Source organism: Hemicordylus capensis, chromosome 5 (assembly GCF_027244095.1).
Source record: "Hemicordylus capensis ecotype Gifberg chromosome 5, rHemCap1.1.pri, whole genome shotgun sequence".
Classification (NCBI taxonomy): Eukaryota; Metazoa; Chordata; class Lepidosauria; order Squamata; family Cordylidae; genus Hemicordylus; species Hemicordylus capensis.
The window spans coordinates 135,342,480-135,356,598 of record NC_069661.1 but is presented as its reverse complement, the minus strand read 5'-3'; the positions used below and the strand labels follow the sequence as shown (position 1 = coordinate 135,356,598).

At 41.6% G+C, this 14,119-nt stretch overlaps 1 protein-coding gene across 14 annotated transcripts in view; it reads left to right on the top strand.

The window, feature by feature from the left end:
* The window catches only part of MPPED1 (metallophosphoesterase domain containing 1), a 191,577-nt gene that overhangs the window by 42,417 nt on the left and 135,041 nt on the right, over positions 1–14,119 (top strand). For 13 of the 14 annotated variants that reach the window (XM_053257921.1, XM_053257919.1, XM_053257926.1 and 10 more), the window contains one exon: positions 3,198–3,379. The exons of the other annotated variant lie outside the window; for it this stretch is intronic. In XM_053257921.1, the coding sequence (XP_053113896.1) occupies positions 3,198–3,379 (182 nt within the window). The remainder of the gene's footprint in view (positions 1–3,197; positions 3,380–14,119) is intronic. 14 annotated transcript variants of the gene reach the window in all.

Here is a 14,119-nt window from a genome sequence, read left to right as displayed (position 1 = left end):
GCTTATTCTAGAAAGATATTCTAAAGTGGCCTGAACACATTTGTTGGTACCCTCATGAATAACTGGATTAGAGTGATTTTCCAAATTTGCTGTTTTCTTGAATTAGTATCACACATGTTTCCAATCGTGCAATCAGTCATTCAGCCTGTTTAAATGGAGAAAAGTAGTCACTCTGCTGTTTGGTATCATCGTGTGTCCCACAATGAACATGGACCAGAGGAAGCAAAGGAGAGCGTTGTCGGAGGAGATCAGAAAGGAAATTATAGACAAGCATGTTAAAAGGGAAGGCTATAAGACCATCTCCAAGCAGTTTGATGTTCCTGTGAAAAGTTGCAAATATTATGAAGAAGTTCAAGGTCCATGGGACTGTAGACAGCCTCCCTGGACGTGGCCACAAGAGGGAAAATCGACCACAGAATGGGCAGAAGGATAGTGAGATTGGTAGACAAAAAGCCAAGGACAACTTCCAAAGAGATACAAGCTGAACTCCAAGGTCAAGGTCCATCAGTGTCTGATTGCACCATCCGTCACTTTTTGAGTGACAGTGGGCTCAATGGAAGAAGACCCAGGAGGACTCCACTGTTGAAAGAAAAAGATAAAAATAGCCAGACTGGAATTTGCTAAAATGCATATTAACAAGCCACAATGCTTCTGGGAGAATATCCTTTGGACAAATGAGACAAAACTGGAGCTTTTTGGCAAGTCACATCAGCTCTGTGTCCACAGACAAAAAAAATTAAGCTTTCAAAGAAAAGAACACCATACCTACTGTGAAACATGGAGGAGGCTCAGTTTTGTTTTGGGGCTGCTTTGCTGCGTCTGGCACGGGGTGCCTTGAGTCTATGCAGGGAACAATGAAATCTGAAGACTATCGAGACATTCTGGAGTGAAATGTACTGCCCAGTGTCAGAAAGCTCTGTCTCAGTCACAGGTCATGGATCCTCCAACAGGATAATGACCCAAAACACACAGCTAAAAGCACCCATGAATGGCTAAGAACAAAACATTGGATTATTCTGAAGTGAACTTCTAAAAGCCCTGATTTGAATCCTATTGAATATCTATTATGCAGGGAACTGAAACATGCAGTTTGGAGAAGGCACCCTTCAAACCTGACACAGCTGGAGCAGTTTGCTCAGGAAGAGTGGGCCAAACTACGTGTTGACAGATGCAGAATTGAGAGCTACAGGAATTGCTTGTATGCAGTGATTGCCTCTAAAGGTTGTGTTACAAAATATTAGGTTAAGGGTCCCATCATTTTTGTCCATGCCATTTTCATTTGTGTTATTATTTGAAATATTCTGTTGCATCAAAACTCTAAAGTAAAGTCTGATGTTTGTTAAATGCAGAATAAACAATGATGGGTGCCAATTACTTTTGTCAGTTCCAAGTTATTTCAGAGACAATTGTGGGTTCTTCTTTTTTCGTGGAGGGGTACCAACACATTTGTCCACGTGTGTATGCTGTTCTGCAATATGTGCATATTGGGACACAGCCAGCAATGGCTGGAGAGGCAGTTGGATGATGGGAATTGTGCACATTTGCTGTGGGCAATCAATGGAGAAGAGTCATTTTTCTGGAAAACATTGAGAGATGGTGAAGGGGTGACTCAGTAAGCACTGTGCAACCATGCAGCTGCTGACTATTAGCAGACCCCTAGCATGGGCTGCTTACTATAGCAGGAGCTGCTAGCAGTCAGCAGTTACATGTTTCCACAGTGTTGAATGGGCAGACTGCTGCCTCTGATGGTTTCTGGTAAGAATATGTTTTCTCCTCCTGATCTTGTTCGTACCACAGTGGTGATGCAAGATTCCTTCCACCAAATGGCCTCACAGGCCACCTCTAGACCCACAACTCATAGGGTTGTATTTCTAATAGGGCTGTGCATATAGGATGTCCATATGATAAAACTGCACACACTTCTGGTGATAGAAAGGGCTCTCACCACGGCCATCTCTGCTCGGTTCCTCACATTTCCGGCACCAGAGGAGACCCTCTACTACAGGAACAGGAGCCCTCAGGCCCAGCTGAGAAGGTGTGCCCACATATCAGGAAAGCTTATACAGACACCTGGGTACTGTAGTTCTCCCAGCACTATTCCTATAGTCTCTAGATGCCTGCGTTCATCATCCTGACTTATCTGTGTACCTTCCCAGCTGGGCCCATGGGCTTCTATTCCCGTAGAAGAGGATACCCTGGCGGAAGAAATGTGAGGAACTTTATAAAGATAGTTGCGGTGTGAGTGGCCATCTCCATGTAGCATGGGTTGGTGTGCTGCAGATTCATTGGCATCAGACGCTCAAATGCACAGCCCTAATATATATTGATCTTCACAAAATTCTGCCTTTGTCATTAAACAACTATTTTTGCTGAGCTGCTTCCTAGTGGTTTTCATTTAAAACTTACTGAGATGAGACTTCAGTGATGTGCAATGTAGTGTTAATGGAAATCTTGTGTATTGGGTTATTAAGAAGTAGATTGGCAGTCGAGGATCATGTAAACTGTCCTTTTCCTGACTAATATCACTGCACATCAACAAGAATATTTCATTATATTGGCTGAAATCCCACACAGAGGAACATGCGAAATTCTCAACTGCCTGTGTTGCTGTGGGCATCTAAAGCGATGCCTGCGGTGTTGCACAAGCGTGCTATTGCGCTAACACCTACATCCATTAGAAGTAATGAATGTAGCATTGCACAACTGTGTTTGCACAATTATAGGTATTCACACAAGAGCGCACTTGCACAACACTGCAGGTGTTTCTTTAGCTCCCTGCAGCAGCATAGGCAGTTGAAAACTGCTCATGTTACTCTGCGTGGGATGTCAGTCATTAATCAAATAAAAACCATTCAGTTAAATGTTAAAATTTTTGAAAATTGAACAAATTGTAGGCAACGCGTTAATTCAATTCAACAAAGATAAAGTTTCTTTCAGAAAAAAGCAGAATTTATTTATTAGTAAGCACTTAAAAATAGGCATTTCTGACACCCCCAACCCCCGGCCACACAGCATGATATTCTGTCCAGTATATTCTGGGAGTTGAAATATATATTGCTTGCCCCCTTTTTTTACTGCTCTTACTTGCTGTGCTGATGATGAAAACGTATTATGTCTTGAACTGCAAGCTAAATATGTGAACAGTATGTTGCATTTCGTTATATTTTTTTAATGGTCCTTCAATGCTTTTCACACAGGGTGGATCCTGTGCCCCATGATGCTCCCAAGCCTCCAGGATATACACGGTTTGTTTGTATATCAGATACTCACTCCAGAACAGATCCAATCCAAATGCCATATGGAGATGTTTTAATACATGCCGGGGATTTCACTGAACTGGGACTTCCTAGTGAAGTTAAAAAATTCAATGAATGGTTAGGTGAGTTTTGTATTACAAATAATTTGAGAAGTCAGTTTGATTTAATCGATGTATAAAGCCAGAACTCTGCATTTGAGTACATCACCATGCACTCAGGAATTATGGATAGTAATTTTGCCTTAGTGTTAAAGGCAATGATAAGCACTGTGACTTAAAACGTTGCTTCTGAATGCTTCTCAGCTGTAAGAAGAAGCAGTGTGATGCCCTGCACATTTGCTGGTAGAACTTTAAAACTGGACAAGGTATTCATTCTGCACCATTCAGTGTTAGCTGAAACTTAATATTATACACAAACTACAATGATTTGAGAAAGATCATTATGCAAATAGTCTTGTAGTAGAATTGCCTCTGTATGGGGAAAAGGTTGTTGTGACTATTTGTCTGTTTTACCCTGGAGGCTGTTAATTTTCCTGTCTGAGATTCAGCTGTACTGCAGCCCTGAAATCCAAACAAAAGCAAAATGTGTTTATGTGGTCACTGGAGATGCCTTCTGTAGGTACTGTTAGCATTGATTGTGGAAATTCTGTTCCACTCATTAAAGTAGTGACATGCACTCCTGCAATATTGTGAATATGTTTTAAAACAAAGTAGAAATATAAAATGTGCTTTTTGAAACTGGACTAAGTCTTGTTATACATATGGACGTGCTGCACAACTAGTGCCATGAATTAAAATATATTTGGATTTTCAGTTTGAGAACACGTCTAAGGAAAAAGAGAATAGGCAAAGGAAGAAGGGCTTTAAAGACTGAGATTTTATGCATAGTATTGAATATAGACATGAGTGCCCTCCTATTTAAATAAAAAAATTAAAGGGGCACAGGAATGCCCCTTTAGTGTAATTAAGGCAAGTAGCAAAAAGTCGGGAAAAGGTTCCACCATTATAAACCTCAAAGTTGTAGTGCATATAAATATTTGATATTTATACTTTATATGTACTGCATATAAAACTTTTGAGCTAATAGGTCTACATATGTGCCTAATTTCAACATGATCTGATGAAAATTGCCACCCGTCCAGCTAGTTAAAATGTGCTGAAAAGTGACACATTTATCCTCTTTTGCCCAAATTTTATCCAGGTGTATCTTATATTTCTTTGAAATTTTATGACAGATGTGCTTTCAAAGCACTGCTTTGTTCAGGCTTGTCTCGGAAGAGTGTCTTTTAGTGATTTGGTGAAGTTTTTATTCAAAGATTTTAATCAAGATTTGGTGAAGTTTGGGTTAAAAAAATTGTTAGGGTTTCATGCTATGGCTAGTAAGTGCTGGTGAAATTACACAGTGTGTGGTAGGTTTGACAATGAAGCCAGATTGCTGACATGTTTGCCAGTACTCTTACTCTGGTAGTGGGAGCCAGCTAGTGGATTCTATTGCAAGCGCAATGCCTGTTCATTTAGTGGTGGAATGTGAACTCTCAGGGAATAGGGGTGTGTGGAATGGTCAAGTCAGAAGGAAGTCTGGTAGGAAGCTAATGCACTCTGAGGAGGAAGAAGAAATTGTGGTTTGAGGAGGTTTATGGAATGAATTTGAAAATGCACATGCACAGAAACTCACACATGAAGAGGAATGTGCACAGATTCATATGGACACAGACTCACACATGCAGCATGCAACACAAACACAGCACAAGCACATAAACAGAAACACATGCCTGCACCACAAGGTGAGTGCACACACATGCATACAACACAAATGCATGAAAAACATACACATATGCAAATATGTTCACACATACACACATTCACACAAACATGTACACAACATGACAAAAGCACGTGTGCATGCACACACTCATACACATGCAGACACATCACATGTACACCACTGTTCCCTCTAAGCGGAGTGACTGCATGCCTGTGCAAAAAATTCTACTTTCAAGCTCAGCTGATTCTAGCCCCCGCGTAGTCCCTGTTAATCTGAATGAAGATCAGGAGGAGCAAGATTGTCAGTAGCAGTGTAAACAAAGAGTTAACTTCCCTTCGTGCTGCTAGTCCCGCCTTCTCCCCAGCAGTCTAATTGGTTCAGCTGCATTCCTGAATTGCTTCCTGGTTGCTCTGTATTTGAATGTGATAGCAGAGAATTACAAAGCTCAGGAAGTGGGGAATGGAGCTGGATGGAATGGGAAGTGGAAGACTGGTTGAACTTGTCTCTCAAGGACAATAAAAACAAACACCCCAACCCATATCTGTTTGTTTTTATTTGTTCTCTTTGTGTAAGCCCTGTGTTTCACTTCCCCTGACTGTGTGTTGTATGAACTGTGTGTTTGTGTGTGTGTATATGCGTATGTGTTCCTTACCTCCCAGTTTGGAAAACTTGTATGTGCCTATGTGCATTTGAAAGCCAGTTGGCTTGTCTTTCTTCTCTTCCCGCTTCCCTCTCCCTCTCCCTCTCCCGCTTGTAAGAAATATCCTCCTCAGCCCAACAATATAGCTTCTTCTGAGGAAAATAGCCAGTAAAGCTATTAAAAGCTTTAAAAAGAATAAGAGGGAAGAAAAAATGCTCTAACAAAATAGATGTGTCTCCTTTTGGTTTAGCAACATAGTTCTAAAAATGGCTTTAAAAAGCAAAATATATGAGAAAATGGCTCTTTTACAATATGTTTCTCCTTATAATAAATATTATTTTGTTTTGTTTTGTGCTTGTAACAGTAGTCCATATTGAAATAACTTACATATTGAGGCTATTCATGTGCGTATGCAAAATGAGCTGAGAGATCTCAGCCTGATTTTGCCCACGAGTGTGAACTGCAGGGATCAGGTCCGATCCTGGTGGCAATAGGGTGGCAAACCCGCCTAAATAGCCACCCTTGAAAAGTGGTTGTGCTTCTGGAGTTTTGCACCCGTTTGAGGGGATGATTTGGGAGGATAATATAGCTGGAGTCAATGTTAATAAAATTTAATTTGTTTTAAATGGTTTTAAAAATGAGTTTTATGTTAATTTTAACTGTCTTTATTTTATGTTATGCCATTTTAAAGTTAATTTTGTATGTTAACCACCCTGAGCCATTGTGGGATGGGTGGTATATAAATGAAATAAATAAATGTTGCCCCCATTCTTGAATTCTAGAGCAGCTATCTTGGGTAACAAGGTTCTCTTCAACTATGAGACAAACATTTTAACTGATTTTAGGATGCAGAAATTAAATTTTTACAGGCTTCATTTTCTCTGTCTAACATGATCCAGATTAAATTGCTCGTGAATAGTCCCATTGAAATTAATGGAGCATGACTAACTCATTAATTTCAATGAGACTACCTATGAGTAATCTGAATCTCCACCACTGTATGTCTTTAATTATATGCTTTAATAATTGCGTCAATAAAGAATTTTAATGCAATAATTAATGTGCTGAAAATTGATGTGCTTGTCCCCCGCCCCCGCCGCACACCAATTCATGGTTGATTCTGGCCCACTGGAGCATTTGGCTTGTGTACACCTGGTTTTGTACTTTGTCCATGTTTTGTTCAGCTCCTGGAAATCCTCTCACTCTCTACTGGTAAGAGAGGTGCTCAGTGATGACATAGTGGATATAGATTTCTGAGATGCCACCAGGGAGACCTTTCACCAAGAGGCTTGTATGCTGCTATTTAATTTAATTTAATTAATTTATATACCACCTGACTCCAAAGGCTCTAGGCGTTTCTTTGCTCCCATAATGGAGCAAAATGCACAAGCCTCTTGGTGAAAGATGTGGAGGGGGGAGAGTGAGAGAGAAAGCCATTCAGCTAATGAAGTGGCAGAAACAAGCAGAAGCCTCTGCTCTCTGCTAGAGGCCTCATCCTTGCCTCCCTTGCCACTGCCCCGGTCACTGACCAGTAGTGTAAAACTCTAGCATGCCCAGAAATAAGGCAAACAGGAGATGGGGAAAGGTGATGCAGACAAGCAAAGCAGAGCTGCCCCCACCCCCTCATAGGGTTGGCCTGCATCGGGGGGGGGGCATGGCCAGTGGGATCTTGGCATTGCTTCAAGTGGTGCAAGCCCTCGAGCCAGGGATGGACACCAAAGGGGGCAGAGCAAGTCAGGCACAGAGCCAGCCGAGCGGCAGCCTGCGTCCAGCCCCGCTTGGCTGCTCCCTCCAAGAAATATGCACGGGGGCATGGCTCAGGCTCCAGAGTAGCCCAGAACGAACTCCCCCTCCCATGCCCAGGCTGCTGAGAGCATGGACGAACTCTGTGCCAGGTATTTCAGGCAGTGTCTGGAGGGAGAGGAAGCAGAAAACATCCTATCAGGCAGCCGATGCTGCCTGAAATGACGAGCTGAGAGCTCGTTTGGGCTCTTGACAGCCCAGGTCACGCCCCCTTTGCGTGTGATGTCAAACAAACCAAGGTTTAACAAACAGGCTGTATGGCGAGAATAGCAACTATGGTTTGGCTTAATCAAGGTTGAAAAAGCAACTTGAAATCAACTTTCACAAAAAATAACTTGAAAAGCAACTTGTACAGATTTTTGTTAAACTGCTTCAAATAAATGCTGTGTGGTGGGTTCAGATGATAAAACTAACATAGAGTACAGGAAGTCCTCTTTATTTATGGGGTCTCCATTCCCGCCTATTTCTGTGGACAACGAAACCATGAATAAAGATATCTTAACCCTATCGGTTAGGTTCCTAATCACACTGAAGATTGCTGAAAATCATAAGAAGAAGCAGTGGGGAGCAGAAATAAGCACCATATCTTGCTCTTTAGCAATGCCACTAAAACTTCCAAATCCTCCTATTTTTGTTCTTTTTTAAACAAATTTTTTGTTGAGAATTCACTAGGGATGTGCAAAAAATTTCAGGCACAGAACGATCTGTGCCCGAAACGAACAATTTCGGGTGATTCGGGGCCGAACCGAATCACCCCCGATGTCCCCCGATATTTTTCGGGCACGAGCCGAATCACCCGAATTTCAGACCCGAAAAATTCGGGTGATTCGGTTCATGGTTGATTTTTGGCAAATTTTTGAAGTTTTAGTGACTTTTGGGGCAGTTCGGGGGCATAGCATGGGATCTGGGCAAAAGGAGTGGGGTGGTAGTGCCTAATGGGTGCAGGTAGTGCCTAATGGGTGCAATTTCAAAACTTCTGAGGTGTGAATTCTCATTGTATCATAGTAAATGAGATTTTTTTCAATTAGACAACTCTCATGACCCCACTTTCACTTTTTCACACTCTCTATTACTATGAATAATATGAGGAAGTAATCAATTTAGCACACTTCACCTTATGAAGACAAACCTCATAAAAATAAATTCACCAAAATTCACCCCTCTGCCCAATCACTCTCAAATTGGGGACGGGTGGTAGCCTCCACCCATTAGGCATTATCTACCAGCCCACCCCACTCCTTTGGGGCAGATCCACTTTCTGCCCCCAATCTGCCCCAAAGACACCCAAACTTCAGATATTCCCAAAAAATCAGCCCTCTGCCCAATCCCCCTGAAATTGGGGTGGTAGCCTCCAACCATTAGGCACTATGACCCCACCCCACTCTTTTGGGGCAGATCCACTTTCTGCCCCCCAACTGCCCCAAAGTCACTAAAACTTCAAAAATTCTCAAAAAATCATCCCTTTGCCCAATCCCCCTGAAATTGGGGTGGTTGCCTCCACCCATTAGGCAATACCACCCCACCCCACTATTCTGCCCCAGGCCCCACTTTCTGCCCCAATCTGCCCCAAAGACATGAAAATTTCAGAAATTCGCCAAAAATCAGGACTTTGCCCAATCCCCCTGAAATTGGGGTGGTGGACTCTACCCATTGGGAACTACCACCCCACCCCAAAATTTTGCCCCTGGGCCCCTTTTTACCCCCCCAAATCGATTCAGATTCGGATTCTGATTAAATCCGAACCCGAACCGAATCAAGGGTGATTCGGGTGACCCAGATTCGGGCACAAAACAGAACAGGGGTGATTCGGTTCGGGTCCGAGCCGAATCACCCGAAAACACGAATTGCACACCCCTAGAATTCACCCCCCCCCTGAAGACAGCACAAAATGACAGCATGAAACGACATCAGAAATCATTTCCAGGCACTCAAAAACCGCGGATAGGTGAAAATAACCCTATTTTCGCCCTGTGAGTAAAGAAACTTGGGTCCCTATGACCCAACCACAGAGATGTGAAACTGCGGGTGCCAGGAACGCGGATAATGAGGGCTACCTGTAGATGAAATAAATTCTGATCCCACTGTTGTCTAAACGTGTGGTTCCATGTGATATGCAGTGGAATCTGTTTTAAGAGAATTACATTTATTATTTATATGTGTGTGTTTGTTTATTTTTGCTTTCATTTAAAAGCCACCAATAAGAGCGTAAAAATGCAATTCACAAAAGTAGCACAAATAGCAAAAAAGGAAAACAACATCCATTAAAATACAAAAGCTGGAGTAAAAGGCTAGGTCTTTACCAGCCTCTGAAAGGCAGTGAAGGAGACTGAGGTGTAGATATCCATTGGGAGAACATTCCAAAGCCTGGGGGCAATGTCTGAAAAGGTCTTGTACCATCATGCCTGTGACAATCGAGCCTCCCTCAGCATTTGCATGTGGAGCAGCCCCGCCCCACCCCACCCCTGTGATCTTGTCAGATAGGCAGGCAGAAATCTTTGGAAGCAGGCATTCAGGGCTCAAACCAATAAAGGCTTTAAAGGTCAAAAACAGCACCTTGAATTGGCCCTGGAAACAAATTGGCAACCAGTGCAATTAATTTCAAAATTGATATAATATGATCCCAACCATAGACAAGACCCTATTTGCCACATCTTGTACTAGCTGTAGTTTTGGGATATTATTATTATTATTTCTTGTTTACACAGTCAGACAGGTGTTATTGACTGGTTTGTTTTTATCCAGATATCGAGTCCTTCCCAAGGACCTGGGATGGCTGAATTTTATCATCAATGCTGTTGGTTATTATAGATATCATCGCAAAATATAGGCTGTTCCCAGTAAAGTTGCTTTTTGTAATTGGCTGGTGGTAATTTCTGTGGCCCCTATGGTGTTGAGGTGCTCTTCAAGTTGTTTTGGAACTGCACCTAGGGTGCCAATTACCACTGCCAATTACCACTGGGATTATTTTGGTCTTCTTCTGCCAGCCTTTCAATTTCATTTGGAGATCTTAGTATTTTGTCATTTTTTCTATTTCTTTTTCTTCTATTCTGCTATCCCCTGGTATTGCTATGTCGATTATTTTGACTTGTTTTTCTTTCTTCTCGGTTACAGTTATATCTGGTGTGGCGGATGTTTGTCTGTTCGTAGTTGGAAGTCCCATAATATTTTTGCATCTTCATTTTCTACAACTTTTTCAATTTTATGGTCCCAACAATTCTTGGCTACAGGTAGCTTGTATTTTTTGCAGATGTTCCAGTGTCTCATCCCTGCTACCTTGTCATGCCTTTGTTTGTAGTCAGTCTGTGCGATCTTTTTACAACAGCTGATTAGGTGGTCCACGGTTTCATCTGCTTCTTTACAAAGGTGGCACTTGCTGTTTGTTGTTGACTTTTCGACTTTGGCTCTTATTGCATTTGTTCTTAGTGCCTGTTCTTGTGCAGCCAGTATTAAACCCTCTGTTTCTTTCTTCAAGTTGCCATTCTTAAGCCATTGCCAGGTCTTGGTGATGTCTGATTTTCCACTTATGTTGTGCAAATATTGACCATGCAGGGGCTTATTTTTCCATTTTTCTGCTCGGTTCTTGACTTGTTCTTTCTTGTAGGCCTGCTTTCTTTCATTGGTGTTGAATAGTTCCTCATTATTGACCATTTGAAGTGCATCTTCTTCACTGTCCTTGATATATTCTTCAAGGCCTCTTTTCTCCTCCTCTGCTGTTTGATGGACTTGCAGCATTCCTGTTCCACCTGAGCTGCGAGGGAGGTATAGCCTATCTACATCACTGCGGGGGTGCAGAGCATGATTGATGGTCATGATTTTCCTGGTCTTACAATCTAGTGTCTCTAGCTCTGCCTGGGTCCAGTCTATTCTTCCTGCAGTGTATCTGATAGCAGGTATAGCCCAGGTGTTTATGGCTTGTATGGTGTTCCCGCCATTGAGTTTGGACTTTAGGATTTTTCTAACTCTCCTGATGTATTCACTTCCAATTTTTCTTTTAACTTCAGTGTGTGCAATGTTATCCGCCTGGAGAATGCCCAAGTATTCTTTCTCTTCCAGGTTCTTGATGTTGCTTCCATTGGGCAGTTCTATTCCTTCTGTTTGTTATTTTTCCTCTGTTCATTATTAATGCAGCATACTTGTCTAGTCCAAACTCCATTGCTATATCACTACTGGATATACGGACAGTGTTTAGCAGTGATTCGATTTCTGACTGGGACTTTCCATACAACTTCAGATTGTCCATGTACAGCAGATGGTTGATTTTACTTGATGTTTTAGATGTTTGGTATCTGAGGCCTGTTTTGTTTAGTATTTGTGAAAGTGGAGTCATGGTGATTACAAACAACAGAGAGGCTAGTGAGTCCCCTTGGAAAATGCCTCTTCTAATGCTAACCTGTCCAAGTGTCTTGCCATTGATTGTTAACTGTGTACTCCACATGCTCATTGTGTTTGTTTTTTTATAAATATCTGAATGTTTTTGCTGACACCAGTTGTTTCTAAACATTTTAGTATCCATGTGTGAGGCAATGAGTCGAAGACCTTCTTGTAGTCAATCCATGCAACACTTAGATTTGTTTTTCTTCTCTTGCAATTTTCTAAAATCATTTTGTCAGAAATCAGCAGCTGGTCTTTTGTGCCTCTGGTATTCAGGCAATTTCCTTTCTGTTCAACTGGAAGCTATTTGTTAGTTAATAAGTGTTGCATTACTTCATGTGCTATTATTCCAGTTAATAATTTGAACATGGTTGGCAGACAGGTTATCGGTCTATAATTACTTGGAGCTGCACCTTTTGCTGGGTCTTTCATGATGAGATGAGTTTCCCAAGTTGTTGGCCATTGTTCAATATTACCGCCTTGCAAAATGTGATTGAACTGTTTTGATAGTTGTTTATGAAGGCTTGTTAGGTGTTTAAGCCAAAGCCATGCAGTTCATCGTTGCCTGGTACAGTCCAATTTTTAAATTTCTTTGCTCTTTCACTTATTAATTCTGGTGTTGTTATTAGATCGTGCATTTGTTGGTTACATTTTTTGACCTCTTTCACCCAGCCTGCTTTTTTATTATAATCTATTGGATTGTCCCATAGTTTCCCCCAGAATTGCACTTCTTTATTTGGTGTTTCTATTTTTCTTGCAGTTTCTCCTTCTATGCTTTGGTAGAAACACCTGTGATTCAACTGGAATTGGAGATTCTGCCTGTGTTGTGTAATTCTGGCTTTGTATCTGCTAATCTTCTTTGACACTGCTGTTATTTGCTGCTTTATTATTTCCAGGACTTTTCTAATTTTCCTTAAATCTAGGTGGTATTTTTGATCAGATACTGTTTGGTGTTTTCATTCTTCAGCTTCTTGTCTTTCATATCTTTCAATTTAGTAGCATCTGATCTAAGCCTGGCATTTTTATTTTCTAATCTAATCTTCCAGTTAGGTGATGTACTACTTTTTTTTCACAGGGTCCACTGATCTTATATCCAAGCTCTTGTGTTGTTATTGTTGCAGCACTGTACATTAGTTGGTTTGTTTCTTGCAAATTATTGGTTGTTATTTCTGCAAGTGCAGCATTTACGTCTCTTAATGCCTGAGCAAGTTGTTTTTTGGCAACTGTTTTTAGAGCTGGAAGTCGAACCCTGGTGGTTGTTTGGTTCATGTTCTCAGTTATTTTTTGCTTTAGTTCTTGTTGCTTTTCTGTTAAACGGCATTTGGGTTTTTGAGGTGAAGGCAAAGGGGAGGTTGCCTGTTTTTTATTTTGGAACAGTTCAGCAACAGTGGCATCCTCTATTTCCAGCACCACCTCCACCTGCGCCCGAGCAACTTCTTCAGTTGGTGGTAATTCTTCTTCCATATCTTGAGCCTGTGTTGCTCTTTGCAGTTCTTCCAGCTCAACTTCTGTGAATACTTTATTCCTTGTTATGAATCTTCTCTGGTCTGCTAGCCTTTGTTCTGTTATTTCTGTATCTGGATGCTTCTCTTTCCAAATTTGGTACATTCTTTTTAAATAACCTCTTCTAGTTGGACTAGACTTGTGATAGCAGATCATTATTTCCTTGTTGGCATTTTTCGTATATTTTTTTCCGGTTAAGCTACGTTTCTTCCAGTAACCCTTCAGTCTCCAGCCCTGATTACTCAACTGAAGATCCTAAGTCCTGTTGCCCACTTGCCACCAGATGTCCAGGGACTCCAGCACCTGGCCTGGTCCTTGTTGACCCGGGCGATGACTGATCCGGTATAGATTTATTAAAGTTATGTCTCACCATATTGTTGATGGAAGAGGCACTCTTTGTCTGGCTCCTCTGGTGAGACCTGTCCAGTATGGTTGGACCTCTGGCATAGCTCTCACCTTCCTCAGAGCATGCAAGCCCCACAACCATGCCAAGGTAGTGCCTCACTGGGGGTGGTATTATTATTATTATTATTATTATTATTATTATTATTATTACTTGGACTTAACGTCACCCAGGTCTCTTCATGCCTCTCAGCACATGCCATCATAAAATTGATAGTACCACAGGGGAAATCTAGAGAGAACAATTGTGTATTCACAGGCTTGCCTTCATTTGTTTTGATGCAGACACTTATAATTGAACAGCAAATTGGATTTTAAAAAATCCTGCCTGTGTCCACTTGCAGCCACAGAATGGGCAGCACTGAATTCAAGTAGGATT